The following is a 19,646-nucleotide window of genomic DNA, read 5'->3' on the forward strand; positions in this document are numbered from 1 at the left end:
CAGTGTCCAGCTGTGGGAGTTCCCTAACTAACTTTAAGGGGGATCCTTCAGGAGTGTGTTTTATTTTCACTTGGCTAGGACTACTAGCTTCAGTGATCCTAATCTGCTGATTGGGAAATTCTTTTGGACAGGGGGCCCTTTGGGGTCGACCACTGGCCTCCCTGACCTCTACAGCCCTGGGCTGATGGAGGCAGGGTTGAGAGGGGCAGGCTACCTGCTCCAGACTGGGTCCCACCTGGGAACGGTCTACTGCCATCAGGGGCTCTGCCAGGCTAGGCCTGGCTACCTCTGGGGCAGTTCCTTCACCAGGGGTAGAGTAAGTTCCCTGAGGAGGCTGGCTCTCACCTAGTGTCTGGGAGGGGGAAGACTTTTCTTCCTCCTCAATGCTCTCAGTTTGAGTGGAGTGATCCATTGTTTCAGGCTTCACAACACTATTATCTGTCGGAGTTTGAGCTGTGGCCATCACAACTCCACCAACCTTTTCAGGAAGGGACTCAGTTTGGGTTTGGGCTGTGACCATCACAGCCTTGCCAACCTGTTCAGGAAAGGCATCTTTCTGGGATAGGGCTGTGACTGGCACAGCCCTCCTGACCTGTTCAGGGAGGACATTTTGGACTGGGGCTGTGGCTATCACTGCCCCACTAACCGTACAATGGAGGTTTACCATTTTAAAATGGGTTTCTTGCTCTACCTCAGCCCAGGCTGAGGTCTCTAAATCATTCCCCAGTAGGCAATCTACAGGCAAGTTTGGTGACACTGCTACTCTCTTGTGACCAGTGACACCTCCCCAGCTGAGATTTACCACTGCTATGGGATGATCTCTCTGCACTCCATCAATGTTCACTACCTGGTATGTGGCACCAGGCATAAGTTGCCTTGAGGGGACTAGGCTCTCAGCCACCATGGTGATGCTAGCCCCTGTGTCTCTGTAGGCCTCAACGTTTGAACCATTGATGAGGGGCTCCTGTCTGTACCTGCCCAAAGTTTTGGGACAGGTTGTGAAGTTGGCAAACCCCATGCCAGTCTCACAGACAAGAGTATCTAAGTCAGGGGACCTGGTTAGGCCAGAGTCCCCAGGCACTCCCAAAGAAAATGCACCCAGATTCTTGTCGGCACTCCCACCACCTGGGGGATTACTACTAGTAGTAACAGGAGGCTGGGAAGCTTTATTTGGGGGTATGTTCTCCTTATTGTTGTTGGCCTTGGGACAACTGTTGTCACTTTTGTAATGGCCTACCTGTTTGCAGGTATGACAATAAGGTTTCTTTTGGGTTTTGGGAGAAGTTTGGGACCCACCCTTTTCAGAGGAATTTTGGGGCCCTGTGGTTTGATCAGAAGATTTATTCCCACCCTTCTCTTGAGGCTTGGTTGATTCCTTCTTTTGGTCACCACCCTGTTCTTAGGCCTGACCCTGGTTCTGACCCATTTGTCTGCCCTCTTACCCAATTCTAGTGGAGAGGCCAGATCAGAGTCTACCAGGTGTTGGTGTAATAACTGCTTCTGACAATTACTTAAGATTTGCTCTCTCATAATTAGATTATACAATCCTTTAAAATCAGTAACCTTACTTCCCAGGAGCCAGCCTTCAAAAGCCTTAGTGGCACAATCAACAAAGTCAGTCCAATCCTGAGACTGAGTTTTCTGGGTATCTCTGAATATCAACCTGTACTGTTCAGTGGTTAAACCAAACCCATCAACCAGTGTATTCTTCAGGACTTGGTAATTGTTAGCATCCTCAGCTCTAGTAGTGAGGAGCTTATCTCTACCTTTGCCTTCAAAGGAGAGCCACAAGATAGCTGCCCACTGACTCTGGGGGACACACTGTACAGTGCAAGCCCTCTCCAACGCAGTCATCCATTTGTGGATGTCATCCCCTTGTTTAAAGGGGGGGCACTATCTTACTCAGGTGTCTAGTGTCTAAACTCCTGTCTTTTTCTCTTGGGAGAATGCTGCCACCAGTGGGGTCTGCCCCACACAATTTCTGCTCTCTAGCAAAGGAAAGTCTCTCTTTGGCCAGGGCAAGTTCTTCCCTTTCAATCCTCAGATTGACTTCCCTCACTTTGGCTTCATACACTCTCCTCTGAGGGGATGTCATCCCTCTGTGAGAAGAGGCCCGAGAGCCATTGGTTTGAATGGATCTGTTAGAGCCTCTGGATAGAGACCTAACTCGTCCATTCCCAATGTTAAGCTGGCCTGAGAGGGGCCCCAGGGGTCTCCTAGTACCATTCTCATGCCTGCTTAAGTTGTCCCTAGTTAGCTGGCTAACTACTTCTGGACCTTTGTCTGCCTCTTCCCCTGACAACTCATCCTCAGCATCATCTGCCTCCTGGAGGGGATGGTCATGGTTATCAAAGGGACCCTCTAAGGTGGGCATATTCCCTTCTGGATGAGAAGGATCTGTGTTAGCAGCCCTCCTGGCATCATAAGTCTCTAAGAGACCAATCAGAAAAGGAATGGTAGGGTTTGCACCCTGTTTTAGCTTCCTGGAGGTACACACTTGTCTCATCTCCTGGAAGCTAAGAGCAGCATATCTGGAAGTGACCTGTGGAGGGTCCACTGACACAAGGGGAGACTCCGAGTTTCCTCCTTTGTCTGACATGCTGTTTCTAGTGTGATGTAAGTGATGCACCTACCTACACTATTTGTTTGCCTACTGATCACTTGCTAAGAGTTGCAGCCAAGGTGTGCAGCGCCTTGAGGAGCTACAGCAGCTGGTTCAGTAGAACTCAGAGTATTCTAAGCTAAGTTATATGTACCTGAAGTACTTATGTGATCTTTCACAAGATATTCTTAGGATACGTGTGGTAAAACAGCAAGCTCAAATCCCAACCGCTGTTTACCAATGTGAGAAGTTGGCCTGATACAAAGTGCTCACTAGAATAGTGAACATTATATATCGGTCCAAACAACCCTTATGGTGATTGGTTGTAAGTCAACCTTATAGACCAGCTATCCTAGTAGCGTGGATACGAGCAGTCTTCGGGCTAAACTCTAGAGGGCGTGTTAAGCCAGCTGTTATACCATCACATATACCCCTTGAACACCAAGTGAAAGGACACCACACAAGTGTTATGAAAATAAACAGTGTATTTATTTAGATCACAACAGCCCTGTACTCTTTATGAGGACAGTGTACTAAGCACACAACAAAACTCTTCCGAAAATACTTTAAGTTGCACAATTTACACAAATGCCCGAGGGGCACGAAAAACCATATACTATGAAAGTGGAATGCAAAATTACTAGCAGGTAAGTACTGTACTAATAGGCTTTGGAATCGCTAGGACTACGTTTTCTGAACCTTCAGATTACTAGTAGGAGGCCTAGGGGACTCGGGTGCAGAGTGTGCACTCTCACGCGGGATGCAGGACAAAGTCTATGGGAGCTAGTAAAAGCAAAGTTAGTGTTCTCGGGCGAACCCGATAAGGTAGGTCGAAAACGACAGTGGATCTGGACCCTTGGATAGTGAGGCTATGCTGGGGCACCGAAATGCCGAAGTTACCTAGCCCAGGGGCTGCGGCTGCATAGGTCTGTTAAGACGTCGGGAATCCTCGTTGACGGACCAGGAGCCTGAAGAAAGAGTTGCTGGCAGGCGACCAGTGAAGATTGTTTGAAGTGATCCAAGCCTGGATCGAAGATGGATGACACCTGAAAGCAGAGGGGACCAAGTTCGTGACCACTAGCCAGTGATCAGATGGCACCAGGAGGGCACCGGATGGTAGTCACCTCGACCAGGTGAGTGGGCGGCGCTGGGCTCTGCAGTCTCACGGACCAGTAGGCGTTGTCGGCGACCAGGATGGAGGTGCGAGCTGTCCCACAATGGTTGATGCTGTCGACGTCGCTGGACCCAGGATTGGGGCAACAAGTCTTGGCAAATTCAAGCCCACGCGGTGGACCTAAAATGGCGTCTGGAGTGGACCAGGAGGGTCCGGGGTGCTCCTCTTTTGGAAGGGAGCAAGAGCCAGTCTGGAGCAACCAGACTGGCAGTGTTGTCGTTGTCGGGCTTCGTCGGGAAGGCCACAAGCCAGCGGGCTAGTAGCCAGACAACGCGGTGAGCAGCAAAAAGCAGAAGGGCCCCACGCAGATCGTGGAGATGCTGGGAGGCTGGACTTCGGTGCTGGAGCTGCTCAGGGTCTGGGCTTCTCGGACCCCAAAGCACTCACCAGAGGATCCCTCGGCGGTCGTGCTGGATAGAAGTCGTGCAGTTCTGATGAAGGCCGGACCCTCGAGGTCTCGTCGGACCTACGGTTCTCAGCTTAGCTGTAGAGGTAGGTAGAGGTCAGAGGTGCCAGGGAAGCAGAGTCTCGTCGTGCTGGTCGGTCGGATTCCTGAGGAAGGACGTGCAGCAAACCGCAGAGTTCTTAGATGGTGCCTGCGGATGCAGGGTGACTACTCCTTAGCCACAAGGGAGAAATCTTGAGAAGAAGTCGAGAGTTCCTTTCGTAGAAAGTAGTTTCTTGATTCAAAGATGATCTAATTTGGAAGGGTCCCCGCTCCTGCCTTTATCCTAAAGAAAGGGGTGGGTACGCGACTAGGTCCTGCCCTAGGGGTGGGACCAGGAAGGGGGGTGGTTACACCCCTCTCCCATGCCGGACTTTCCCCAGGCCAGGGGCTGGTGTGCCCCTGGAACTGGTTCTAGCCGGCAGATGCGTAGTGAGCACCGGGGTGCCACTTGCAGTCACCTTCCTGTAAAGCCCTGCCTACCCAGGATACGCAAAACCCTGTCTGGGATGGTGCTAGCACCGCCCCTGACAGGAAACCCTTTGTCCAAGCTCTCCTCGCTGGAAGGACTCCCAGCAGCAGGAGGTCAGACTCGTGTCTGTGGTGGCAGCATCCATTTTGTGGAGCTGAGGCTTCAGTTAACTTTAACCGGGGTTCACAGTTACATACATGTCGTGTCCCTCTAGATGGGTGGAATGCTAACCCCGTCGCCAGAATTGGTGAGGGGTTAGTATTCCAATTCGTATGACACCTTACTCGACATGTTTTGATAAAGCAATACCAGGCATAGCATTTAACTGCGAGGATTATAATGCACTTAAGAGTATATGGTATGCGTTATCATGGAACAGCTATTAGGACTTGGTTCCGCAAGCTGCAAACGGGCTCAGCTCATGCCAGAGCACCATTTCACACGATTCCATGCACTCTGCCTTCAGGATTGTCAAGGCTCGCCATAGGAGTGACTGATAGGAATCTGTGTGTCCATTTTTAGGGTTAGATATAGGAATACTATATCTAAAGCAAAGGGTGATTACACCACCTTGCCCCAGCTGTCGTGCAGCCAGTTGTGTCAGATTTAGATGGCCATCCAGGGGTGGCATAATACATGCTGCAGCCCCTGGTAGGCCCTGGGTACACCTATGCCCTGAGTTACAGGGTCTGATAAGGTGGCCCAGCACCAATTGGAAATGTACCTAAGGTACATGGAATCCATTTTAGAGAGAGAGCAGTAGGCCTGGGGTCCTGATTGGCAGTGTCCCAGGCCAACTAAGTCGGAAAACCAGCAAAACACCAGGAAAAAAGTTGGGGGTAACCATAGTCGGGTATCTACCTTCCTACAGGCATCTGTGCCACTTCCTGCATCATGAGTAACCCCTGCATTTATCGTAGCCCCCGGAATGTGTTTGTCACATGAATAGCCACCACATTTAACTTGCTTTACTTTAGAGTGATGCTCCTTCCGCATGCTGCGCCTGTCCATGTCCACTCTCGACACCTCACCTTGAGCTTAGATGCTGCTACGGTATTCATGCTGCTTCTTGAACTATGACCGTAAAAGCTGACATCCTTATCTGTATCTTTTATGCATTGCTGAGCTGCCGGCCCCAACTGCTGCAGTGTGCTTGCTTGCGTTTTACTTACAGAGCTGATGTGTAACAAGTGCTTCTAATAAGCAGGGACTTGTGCCATGTCTGCTTGTGGGTGAGCCGAGGCGCATGGCTGCTAATGGACTTTTTGCTAATATGCTGTTGGGTGGTAATGGCTTTTAAATGTCTTCCCTTTACTATATGGTTTCGAACGTAGCTCAGGCCAATAATGGGGGGGAGGAGGGGGCGCTCAGGCCTATAATTGGAGGTTAGTCACTTAACCATTGTCCATGTAAGGGCATTAATCCCTGCTAAGACTTAGCAGTGTGTAATAAGGCTTAGGGATATGCAGCCCCACGAGACAGTAATTGCTCCATCCATCCATAAGCAGAATGTCCCTTTAGCTTCCAAATGTGTCCTGGGGGTTATCAGGCGGTGGGTGGGTGGGTATGTTTGTTGTGTTTGTGTTTCCAGAGCCTGACTCCACGCTTCCTACTGCTTCCCGGCCCCTGCTTAGCTACACTCATGAATCTTTTATCTTCCTCCTTCTAGGGCCCGGTTTGTGAATTACATCAAGACCTCGGAGGTTGTGCGTCTCCCATACCCTCTGCAAATGAAATCCTCTGGTCCTCCGTCCTACTTCATCAAGAGGGAGTCCTGGGGATGGAGCGACTTTCTGATGAACCCAATGGTATGTACAGGGCCCGTTCTCAGGCATGTGGCCCGTGTGCCCATTGCTGGCATGGAGCCCAGATTACTTCTAAATGCATTGGTTTCAGAATCTGTGGAGAAGGTTGGGAGCGTTGAGACAAATCATGTTTTGCCTTTTAAAGTAACATTATCTTCAGCGTTGATCATACGTTGATACGTGAAAGCTGTGTAGATGCGCCGAGATCTGTAGATCTACTTGGGTTTATAGATGGATATTTCATACATGGTGTTTGGTTGTTTTTATTGCACAAAATACAGTTGTGTAAAAAAAAAACACAATCTACAGGAATTATGTGGTAACTGTGAAATATCACAAGCCCCATTGCCTTCCCTGTAGCTAACCATTCTCTTAAGCGCTTCAGTGCATTTAGATGATGAAATTTCAATTTCAATGAGTGCCCCTCGTTCGTACCTGCAGGTTTCAGAAAACCGCTTTTCAGTTGAATAGGCCAGTGTTTCACTTACTGTTTACGGTAAAGCATTCTCTGCTTAACACAGAAAATGACATTTTCAAGGTAACTGCCCAAAACACACGTGTAATTTAAAAAAGTACTTAACTGATAACCGGGGTAGTATGGTGTTATATTGCCATCTCTATATCCTTTTGACCCCTACACACCACTCCACCTCTTGGTTTATGATGTCCGCAGCGCACTTTGTTGGCATTATAAGATTATTTTATACAGGTACCAAGTATCACATGAGGGAGCGTGACCCCCGTGAAAAACCCACTGCAAGCTTCCAGTAATAGTAGTTATGTTTCCCTGCCCACAGAAGCGCAGTTGGGGTAGCTTCCTGCTCCCACCAGCTGGGAGCACATGAACGTTCCCTGCCTGGTCAGGCTCTCACTGAGCCGCTTGAAGAGGTGCGTTCTGATGCCCTTTTGGGCACGTAGCCTGAGCCATGTTCGAGACCACCCGTCAATCGACCGGTTACTGGTCAGCGTTGGCAAGCACCTGATGTCCCTGCCTTTCTAACCTCTTATTCCACACCCGGAAGGGTCAGTCCAAACACATTCTCCACTGGTCAATCGACAGGTTACTGGTCAGCGTTGGCAAGCACCTGATGTCCCTGCCTTTCTAACCTCTCATTCCACGCCCGGATGGGTCAGTCCAAACACATTCTCCTCCACTCTTCCCGATCGCAGGTCCAGAAGACTTGGCAAAGATTTATTCTCTTCTACTGGCTTTGCTCTTGGATTGGTCCGCACCAACTGTCTCCTTGGCTGTTGCTCCCGTGCAGTTTTGGAAATGGTGGCTCAAGTTTTACGAACCGTATCATACGACCTTTGGCCGTCGCTCTCATGCAGACTATCCAGGACTGTTGCAACGCAGCAAAATCTATTACCCGCTCATGACTGGACACAAATGATTTCTTGGGACATGCCACGGGCACTAGTTTGGCTATTCATCCCTACACCTGGAGGAGATCCATAGGTCTCTGGGGACATCCAAGCATCTTTACTGGATGCCCAATGATGGAGCATGCCTTTGTGAGAATAAAGATGACTGCCCTGGAGCGCTTTAACAAGAGTAGATACGAGCAAAAGTGCCAGTACTGATTGTTACTCAAAAATATTTAACCTAAATGCATAAGTCATACACATTTAGAAGCTCTTTAGTAGCCGACTTATTTCAAAAATCTATTGTGTTGTATGTATGCGGTATGTTGTGCAAAAGTATATGTGTTTGAGTGAATAAAGGTTTGTGATAATTGTCACTAGTTCCCTTGTCCCTAAATCATTTGCCCTTTGTTTTTTCAACGAAAGATTTGTTAAATGTTGTATGAGATAAAAATAGTGCATTTTTGAAATAAGTCGGCTACTAAAGAGCTTCTAAATGTGTATGACTTATGCATTTAGGTTAAATATTTTTGAGTAACAATCAGTACTGGCACTTTTGCTGTTATCTAGTTTATCCGGCTCAGCCCTACCTGTTTTTGGTATACACCTTAACCAGACTTGAGCACAGCATGTTTCTTGTGCCTGTTTGCTCCCACAAGGCAATTTCACCAGCAATGCCGGCCTCTTCGTAGCTACAGTGGAGATTTTCTCTCCAGCCAATGCCAGGCTCCCCCCTCCAGCCTGCCAGGCCTTTAAGCATGTTCATAAGAGGCTGAGATTCCCAAATACATGGCGATGAGCAGAGCCAATGAGCAGCTCAGTCCCCTCTAGTGGTACTCTAGTGCACCTCCAGTGGAGAGCCGCTTTAGTGGGTCTTTGCCGGCACACAGCCACCCTGTTGGAGGCAGGATCAGACCTTTACTCCAAAGGGTAGCAGGCCATTAGGACAGACAAGTGAGTCTTACAAATTGTTCAACTTCCACCACTATTAGGACGGCCGATGGAGGCCCATCTGTTTCTTACTGCAGGAAGGGCATGCCCTTTTAACCAGAGTGCCCTAGAGAGGGTTCCAGACTTTGAAGTACCTACTGGGTGTTTCCCCCTCTATTTTCTCCTGCGGATGAAGTACTGAAACCTCATCCTATTTTAGATCTTCACTCTCAATGCCTTCCTCCAGAATGAATATGAAGTATTGCTGTTCGTGATCTGTGTTTAGGCCATTTTTCTCACTTTGAAGGCCTGAGATTCACATCGCCTCCCTCACTAACAACCTATAAAGGTTTTGTGAGTATCTTAACGGCACTGGGACAAATATTCAATTCACCCATCAGTGCAGTAGAAGAATAGTATTCTTACATGTGGAATTTTACATATAGGACGATCAGATTGAGAACGGATTGCACCGCAAACCGACATTGTGCAATGCCATTTTACAGACATGATAGTTTAAAAGACACAGAAGGGAGATACAAGGACAGAGGTTACTCACCTCGTTACGGATTAGACTACACTATCTTGAAGATTGACAGTAGCATGAGACAAGATTGGCATATTCTCCAGGCACTCAAAACATTGGAAAGTTTTATCTATACCAAACCGGCATCATTTTTCAAAGTGGTAGATCCCAGAGGAATCTGCTAAGCCCCAGTTATCCAACAGTAGGAATACCAGAACATTGGATGAACATATATGCTGGGCTTCCACAAATGGGGCCAATGTGGGGTCTGCAAATGGGTGATGGACAAGAAAAAACAATCTGAGACGTGGAACAGGACCTATACGATACGGTCGCATATCAATTATAAAAGTAAATATGTGGTGTACACTAACATGCAAGTGTGGGAAGAAATATGTGGGTAGCACTATTAGAACATTAAAGGAGAGAATAAGTGAACACATGAGAGCTGTGAAACGGAAAGATACTCTGCAGCCGTACATATTTCTGAATGATCAGCACAAAAAGTCCATATACTCAAATTCTATGGTATGAACATCATTTTCATGACCCACAGGGCGGTAACAGGGCACTTACCCTGCGCAGAAGGGAGGCGATGTTTATCTTATGCCTTCAAAGCGTTGAAAATGGCCTAAACACAGAGCGCGAACTGCAATACTTCCTCGGTGATCGCTGACTCAGAGGGGAGAACATACATATCTTTATTACCACTTCATAAACCCTTTCAAGAATTTGAGTGTTACTTTAATGAAATCACAGAATAGGTTAGCTATGTATTGATCCTATTTTGATGATGGAAGAGCATTGTTTGACATACAATCCTATAGGATGTCTCCTGCTGAAACCTTATTTGAATATGTGGAGTATGACGTTCATGACAAAGACTGATGTATATAATGATACAGATCTAATGTAGAATACGCATGCAACTGATGATAATTACACCACGGCTTTTCTAAAAAGTACAATATAAATCATGAATGGGAGGAAGGCGTGCCATTGCAATATGCAATTATTGATCATCAATTCAGAAATATACATTTCAGGGAGCATGGGGATTTAACCTATGCTGGTACACCAAGGAATATCTTTTGACTGCATTTTTTTTAATGAAAGATCTATATATACATAATGTACATGCTAAACGAGGAATACGTACATTACTGACAAATTGTCCTACGGTTCTTAAACTACAATATAAATCTTAATCAAGAGGATAAAGTGCAATTGCAATCCTGAATTACGAATTTGCCTTACGAATATAAATTCTCTGTGAGCATGAGGAATTAGCATATGGCATTGTACCAATGGAAAAGCTATTCGAATATATAATGATACTTAAGACGTATAGATATTGCCTTCCCGTTACACTGCTGAAAATTCTGCTAAAGTTTAGAATTTGTGTATGTATAATTATGAAAACAATGGGATTGTTGCCCAGACATGTATGAACAGCATACAATGGTTTTGAGATTTATGCTCCGAATGTGTGGTTGTTGCAGGCGGGAGAAGTGTCTTTGCTACCTACGATAGTGAAATTCACGTAGATTAAGAAATCCGTCTCACTATTCACACACCAGTCTAAGATGGCGCGTACACAGCGCTTCTCATGGTAGGTCAGATCAACTCCTTTCTGTCCCTCTTCCATGTAAATGATACTCGAGTTAATATGGCGCCATAGTAAGACGCGATTCCTGACTCGCCGCAGCGAAGTTCAGCCGTATCCCTATACCAGTAAGAAGTTTACTTCTACTCGTTTAGAAGTTTATATACATCAGAACGAGGATTCAATGTTTAAATAATGATCCCACCTCTTAATACTTTAGGACATGGTGGGGAACAGGAGAATACTGCATAATAGGCAGAAATGACTCGTATAACTGGGAGCGTGGTTTTGATTGACTAACATAAGATGCATTGGAAATAAGAGTGTACAAACTCTCATAATCTCCTAGCACTTTCATTTCCTTTCCTTCAAAAGAAATGTTGCAGTGGGGTTTCTCTAACTTATCTGGCCTCTCCATTCTTACTCCCGAATCCAATGTGATCATTTCTGCAGCATTATTTTCATAACATTTATTGACCTCATCAATTGTTGACACAATTTCATCCACATTTTTACAAGTATAATCTACCTCTTCTATTTTGTTTTTCTCTAGCATTTTGGTACGACATAGCTTTGCTAAATGCCCTCTTTAACCACAATTTCTGTAGTGTACTTCCAGCCTTACACCTTAAACTTGATGCAATGTGACCCGGGGACCCACAACAGAAGCATTTCATATCTCTACCTGTAAAGTTTTTTCTTTCTATGTGTGATCCTTTGAATTACTACCAGATCTAACATCTATCTTTTTATTCTCAATTTTCTTTTCCTACAACTTCCACCTTCTCACTTTTCGGAACAGTGGAACTTTCCATCTCCTTAATCCATAACTCAGTGTTCCATTCCTTTAGTTAAATTGCATGTTAATGCTAAACCTTGCAAAGAAGACACGTATGGAGAAATGTCTTCATCTGATCTTTGGCTTCTGCAAATTAAATTGTGACGTTCTAATACAACATTTGTCTTCCGAGTAAAATGCAGTTCCAAAATCTTGACTGAAATATCATATATATTGTTAGGCTCTCCATCCCCCATTCCTAAAGATATTCTGCTAAGTCTTCATATACCCATCTTCCCTCAACACCAAGATGATGAAGTATTGCTTGTCGTGTCACAGGGCCATATTTGTCTCCACCTGTTGCCAACAGAGGTTATAAATATTTTTTTCCAATGTTACCACGGAATTGGCGGGTCACCTGGTGTTGCCAAGAAGGAGGAGAGGACACACCTTGATCAGACATAATACATGCGAAAGAATACACAAAATAATAATAATCTAAAATAATAATCTAAAATAATAATTCAAAATACAATTTTTAAATAAAAATAAACTGCAATTCTTCTCTTGTGCTCTTTGTATGTAATTCTTCTTATATTCCTTATATTCTCCTTTATATTCCTTATGTTCTTTATATTCTTCACATATTCCTTTAGATTTCGTATGTATAATGGTGGTAGTAATATTTATTAGGTGAATTTTAACTTGAGGAATTTCAATTAAAATCCAGGAGGTGGCAGTAGACTCCCATCTTCCAACTCCGTTGTCAAAGGAATGACGTCGAACAGTTACTGGGCAAAGATCGAGCAGGAAACACCAGATGGTTTGGACACAGCGCGATTACAAGAGGGGACCGAATTTTAAAGCCAAAAACCGGGACATTTCACAAACATAGGACTAAAATGGCACTTCAAGCGATGAGAATTCGAGACCAGGCAGTAAGAACATGCATACAATGCCAGATTTGAGCCAGTAGCAGGCTTGTTGATTAAATCGCTTTCTTGAAACCACTGCTAACTATCCCTGCTTTGTAAACCCATTTCTTGAAGTTTGCGGGGACAGCTGGTGAACCCAGGGCCCGTCCTGACTGAAGGGGGCCCCTGGCCCCCAGGGCCCGTCCTGGCTGAAGGGGGGCGCCTGTCCCCCTCCATCACAAGCTTTGACGACGCGGCCGTGGAGGGAGCAGGAGCGCCTGGAAGCCCTGGCTTCACGGCAAATCAACGCGGGCAGGATTTCGAGAAAGCAGTGACCTTGGCAACCAGACAAATGTAAACCACGCGGGTAGAAATGAGCGCTCAATGCCGCGCAGCGTCATTTGATGAAAACCATGAATAATACAGAAATAAAATGGCGCTGCCCCCAAACCAGCGGAATTCTTCTTTTTTTTTTTCTTGTCAAAGTCCTAAAATGCCCAGGTCGAAGAAAGGAGGATACTCGCAGGAAAGTAGATGAAAACCCAATCTTCACTCATAATATTGCCGGGTTGAAGGGGTCGGTCCCTGCTCCCTGCTCAGGGAGGTCGTCGCCGTGAAAAGGAGAGCCTCCGGGGGTTCTTTTAAGCGTAGTTTCAGTGACCTCTCCAGCACAGAGCATCTTCAAGTGATATATTTAGAATTCGAACCAAGAACTCTACATAGCGGAGCGTGCGCACATTCTGAGACATCTCCACACTGTGATGATATGAGGATGAAGCGGTGAAATTACCCCCTTGAAATATTCAGTATTCGAAACGCTGATGTCCCCACTGAACAGTCACGAATCATGACTAATCCCATTATACAATAAACTTTCATAAATGTCACTAGAGCGAGGGTATAGTAGCTGTATTATGAAATGTAATAATTCCATACGGGACCGTCAGCTGTGTATATTTTAGCCCTGGGGAAGGCGCAGGAGAATCCCATTCAACTACGAAACACCCATTTTCTCTGTGGCTAAGAATAAAAGGTCTTCCTATATAGTGAATGCCATGCTTTGTTTTTTAGGTCTCGCCTGTCGATGCGCATGCGCATCGAGCAAGCGAGAGTATTGGGACTTATCCGCTCTTTACCCAACTTGCAAGGAATCGTGGCGATTCCTTGCAGTGCCCGTGACTTTTAAGCTCAATGCGCATGCGCATTGAGCTTAAAAGCGCGTGCACATGGCCCCAGCCGCCTGCCTTGCCTACTCTCCATCCCCCTCACTTCTTGATTGCACGGCCGCTAGGCCGTGCCTCCCCTACTCCTCCTCCTACTCTCCTCCCCTCCCGTCTGTTCCCGCACTCCTCCCACACCCCCGCTCTGCCCCCTCACTCTCTCTGCCCGCCCGCTCTCCACTCTATCAGGCAGCCAGCCGCACTCCTCCCACACCCCCGCTCCGCCCCCTCACTCTCTCTGCCCGCCCGCTCTCCACTCTATCAGGCAGCCAGCCGCACTCCTCCCACACCCCGCTCCGCCCCCTCACTCTCTCTGCCCGCCCGCTCTCCACTCCATCAGGCAGCCAGCTTCAGGAGAGCAATCTGGAGAGCAATCTGCGGGGTGCCGCCATTTTTGGGATTCCTAACTTTCACCAAGTTTTCCTGCCTCCCACGCTAGACGCGGAATTGCAGGAGTTAAGTTTTTTTTGGGCTGGTCTCACTTTTTCCCCCTGCTGTGGTTTCCTTAGTGACGCAGCGATGACCAATGGAATCGCCGCTCCCCCCTCCGCCCCCTCGTCTATACAGTACCGGGCAATGCATGGGAGCGACGAGAGGTAAGCCCGCTGCGACCCGAAACTTAAAGGCTTGTTTGAAAGAAGTGATGTGGGATGGGGTTCAACAGCTGGAGCAGCGTCTCTCAGATAACGTTGCTGAAATGCGTGCAATTCTTTCCTGGTAGTTCCCCGTCCCTGTGCCTGTCCCGCCAGGAACGAGGGTTGGACAGTAAAGCGGAGCTTGCATTCTGTGCTTGTTCCGCTGTACGGTTTTTTCCGTGGAATGCGCAGATGTGGTGTTCTGTCCTCCCTGATGTAGCGGTAGGAACATAGGCACGCGTTGACATGGGGCTTGGAGCATGAACGGACCGTCTCCCCGGCCCCCATAACAACCAGTGCTAGAGGTCGGAATCCACCCCCAATAAAAACAGCTGGAGTTGGAGGAGACTTGCCCCCGCGCGAACTGCATAGTGTAATAATGTGCGAGGGGCGTGTGTGCGTGTGTGCGTGTGCGTGTGTGTGTGCGTGTGTGTGTGTGTGTGTGTGTGTGTGTGTTGGGGTAGGTCGTGGTGGTGCCGTGCTTGTGATGGCTGCTCACGTGTATTACCTAATATCGTTTAATTCCCCTGCTATGTTGTATCGTTTTTGTATAGCGCTGTGATGCTTGCGGGCGGTGCAAGCGCTATATAACAACTCTCAATCAGATTTTTTTTTTTAAAAGTGGGGATTATGATCATCCCTGCACCCTTCTCCTTCGATAACATACATGCCTCCACCGTCTTTGACCTCACCGGGGTCGGGTCGCCCTACAAAGTCTTCTGACGTCGCCCGCTTGGGGGCTCCAGAGTTTGGCGGGGGTGGACACTGGAGTGTGGCTGTGCGACCAGGCACAGCTGCTTCCTTCCTACACCTGTACTAGTGTGCCCTCATGGAAACTATCAGCACAGCAGCCTGGCCACCCCTCACGTCTTCTCGCCTCCACATGCACGCGCTGTCACACGGCAGTACAGGGTCGCACACGTGCCCCGTCACCACGGGCTCCCGCCCGCCCGGCTGCAGTGTTTGCAACTGTGAGGAGCCCTCATGGGGCGGCGGGCTCCGCCCAGGTAATTGCTTTTCCCACAAGCACCCCATTCATGTCGCTGGTCATTATAACAGAGTCAAAAGCAACATGTTTCAAAAATACGGGACATTTGCTATTTGCGCTCCTACAGATTCTAAACATAGGTTTCAGCCAATAGTGAGCTGTTTCTCATAAATGTGTCCAAATCTTCAGCTTAAATTACAAAACCCCCTATTTGAATCATGTTCAGAATGAGGTCAGCGAGCCAGGCACTCTTTTGAGTGCTTCTTCCGGCCGAATTCGGGAAACATTGTGACTTTCATACCTCAGTTCTCAATTAATTTGGCCATCTCTCCTTTTATCCACCCTTCCCTCCTTTTGATGGGAATCGGGAAATAGCAAAATTTATGCGGCAGTGTGAGCCCCCAGGGTTACAGGACAAAGGTGACCACTCTCATTGCGGCTGCCTGTTTGTGCCCTGCCTTTCCACTGGCAAGTAGACCTCTGCTGTGTATGGAGGGGGTGGAGATCCAGCATGGCTTTTCCAACTCACCCGGCCAGATCTGCTTTCTCAGCCCGCTCTCCTCCCCCTCTGTGTCTGTTGGGATCTTCGGCAGAAGTTGGTACTCCTGAAACTACCTCCCCGCCCTCACAGCTGGATCGTGGCTGCCAGAACTTGGATGACCCCTTTCTATCAGTTATTGCCCCGCCTCCCCTGGGTCAACTGGTCCCCCAGTGGTGGTGGCTTTGGAGGTGGCGTGTTATCGCTGACTACTAGCATTTGCCGTTTTATACAACATTTGGTCATTTAAAATGTGAGAGATGGTAAAAGCCTGTTGTTTTTTATTTACCCCATGTTGTCGTGCCTCTAATCAAACTTTAACGTGAAAGGAGAGTACGTCTGCGCTACATCGATTTCAGAGATACCACGCAGAAATGCATTTACTTTTATTGTCCAACGGAGTCACTAAAGCAGGGAGAGTATGTAACAACAACTTTCGCTCGCACTCCCCCAGAATGTGCCCTCATTAATTGGATGCACTATGCAAGAACTTTCCAACTCTCGCATTGTAAATCGTAGTTCAATATCTCTACTTGTGCTCTTGTCATGTTAACTCTAATGTCATTTCTGTTTCCATTAATTCTAAAGGGCTACAACAACTGATAATTTGCTACTGGTAGCACGCTTGCACAGGGTATTTTTTTATTTTTTTATTTCAGTATTATTTGTTCCACCTTAGATCTTAATTCTTTAATGGTCCATACCTTTTGCAATCAAATTAATCCTTTACTCACCCTCACCCTCACCACCCTCACCCTCACCACCCTCACTCACCCTCACCCACCCTCACTCACCCTCACTCACCCTCACTCACCCTCACTCACCCTCACTCACCCTCACTCACCCTCACTCACCCTCACTCACCCTCACTCACCCTCAACCCCTCACCCTCACCCTCACTCACCCTCAACCCCTCACTCACCCTCACTCTCACTCACCCTCACTCTCACTCATCCTCACTCACCCTCAACCCCTCACCCTCACTCACCCTCAACCCCTCACCCTAACTCACCCTCACTCACCCTCAACACCTCACTCACCCTCAACCCCTCACTCACCCTCAACCCCTCACTCACCCTCACCCTCACTCTCACTCATCCTCACTCACCCTCAACACCACACCCTCACTCACCCTCAACGCCTCACCCTAACTCACCCTCACCCTCACTCACCCTCAACCCCTCACTCACCCTCACCCTCACTCACCCTCAACACCTCACAATGACTCACACTCACCCTCACACACCCTCACCCTCACACACCGTCACACACCCTCTGCATAACAACACCTCTCACACCCTCACTCACCCTCACACACACTCACACTCACGCAACGTCACACACCCGAAGCCTCACACCCCCTCACTCACACTCACCCTCACACCCCCTAACGCTCACACCCCCTAACGCTCACACCCCCTAACGCTCACACCCCCTCACTCTCACCCCACACCCTCACCCTCACCCCCTCACCCCCTCACCCTCACCCCCCCACCCTCACCCCCCCACCCTCACCCCCCCACCCTCACCCCCTCACCCTCCACCCTCACTCACCCTCAACCCCTCACCCTCACACCCTCAACCCTTCACCCTCAACCTCTCACTCACCCTCACTCACCCTCAACACCTCAGCCTCACCCTCACTCACCCTCACTCACCCTCAACCCCTCACACTCACTCACCCTCACCCTCACTCAACTCCTCACCCTCACTCACCCTCACTCACCCTCACCCTCACCCTCACTCACCCTCACCTACTCACCCTCCCTCAACCCCTCACCCTCACTCACCCTCAACCCCTCACCCTCACCCTCAAACCTTCACCCTCAACCCCTCACTCACCCTCACTCTCACTCACCCTGCCTCAACTACTCCCCCTCACCCTCACTCACCCTCAACCCCTCACCCTAACTCACCCTCACCCTCACTCCCCCTCAACACCTCACTCACCCTCACTCACCCTCACCCACCCTCAACACCTCACCCTCAACCTCAACCACTCACCCTCACTCACCCTCACCCCCCCCTCACCCTCACCCTCACCCTCACCCTCACCCTCACCCTCACCCTCACCCTCACCCTCACCCTCACCCTCACCCTCACCCTCACCCTCACCCTCACCCTCACCCTCACCCTCACCCTCACTCTCACTCTCACTCTCACTCTCACTCACTCAACCCCTCACCCTCCCTCACCCTCCCTCACCCTCCCTCACCCTCCCTCACCCTCCCTCACCCTCCCTCACCCTCCCTCACCCTCCCTCACCCTCACCCACCCTCAACCCCTCACCCTCACACAGTGCAATAGGTCTCAGACCATTTCAGTTAGAGCTTTTAGAAATGTTTATGGCTTTTTTTATTTGTAATACTTTAGCATTGGCTACAGGAAACAAAAATGCTAAACATTTACAAAAAAACCCCATAAACAATTCTAAAAGCACTAACTCTAATGGTGCGAGACCTATTGCATTTCCAATGCTTGTTTGTCTATTCTTTATATTCTATATATTTTTTTCAATCACATACCAGGAGGAGACTCCCCTTTGCCCTCGTTTTCAGCCTGTATCCTGGTGCTGAGCTGATGGCTTTATCTGCTTTGGGCCACCTTAATTGCTTGTAACCAGGCGGCATATTAGTTTTTGATGCACCGTGGAATTCCAGCATCTGATACTAGGACATGACGGCTTACGATTATTTTATACAATCTAGAGTGATCCACCTGACCCGTCTCCAGTTTTATGATTGCACGCTGATCATCTGCATTTGCTATAGATACAATGGGTCCATAGGTATGAACACTTTTCGTATGCCCTGAAGAAGTCCAAGGTATTGGACGAAACACGTTGGCTGGTCTACTCTACATGTTGCATGATCTGTTCAAATCAAACTGATTAAATAAAAAAAAAGAGGATTTGAAGAACAACTTTGGGCACAGACCTTGCAATTTGTTATATTGTTCATGTGGTGGTGCACTCGTTGCTCTTTCATGTTAAACATATAACGAAAGATACTTAACCTAAACCAGTGTTCTGGGAGTTAAATAATAGCCGTGAAAGGACAGCACTGTGCACAGGCTTCGTTACTTGTAGCTCAACTGTCAGAGTGGAAAACCATTGTAACTTGGAGTCCACAAAGGAATCATTGGTGTTGGTTCATTTGCAATACTGTTGAGATAACGGAATATGACCTTCGTACTGTGGTGATACATGAATTGGCGTTCATTGGGACACATGTTCGAAGTTATCTAGAATGGGCCACGCTGGCTTTTCTCTGATCTGAATCTCTAAATTGGCTGTTGAAGTAAGTAACTCTGGGTTCACTTCCAGGAATAAGCGCAGTCATTTGGTGCAGATAAGAGAATCAGAAATGTTTCATTTGGGGCTCTGTGAAGAAAGGATGGTTGTCATAAAAGCATTCAAATACATCTTATTTAAGGTATCCATCCTTTAACATTTTGCTGGTAAATGTATGTGACCTTTCTAACATGTTCTGGCTCGAGGCTTGAGGGTTATGATCAGTGCGGTAACCCTTGGCGTTCCACATTCATACAGAAACAGTACCATCGTTTAATATTGGAAGACACGGGGCTTCAAACCGGTTTCACTCGTATCCGATGCTGTGTCCTCTTGTATTCATGTAGTATATCATC

The 19,646-nt window shown here is 47.9% G+C and overlaps 1 protein-coding gene across 1 annotated transcript in view; it reads left to right on the forward strand.

The window, feature by feature from the left end:
• EMC7 (ER membrane protein complex subunit 7) overlaps positions 1 to 19,646 on the forward strand; it is an 82,772-nt gene that overhangs the window by 25,748 nt on the left and 37,378 nt on the right. Inside the window, exon 3 of the mRNA XM_086936910.1 lies at positions 6,363 to 6,501. Within this exon, the coding sequence (XP_086793036.1) occupies positions 6,363 to 6,501 (139 nt within the window). The remainder of the gene's footprint in view (positions 1 to 6,362; positions 6,502 to 19,646) is intronic.

This window comes from Lissotriton vulgaris, chromosome 9 (genome assembly GCF_964263255.1).
Source record: "Lissotriton vulgaris chromosome 9, aLisVul1.2, whole genome shotgun sequence".
Classification (NCBI taxonomy): domain Eukaryota; kingdom Metazoa; phylum Chordata; class Amphibia; order Caudata; family Salamandridae; genus Lissotriton; species Lissotriton vulgaris.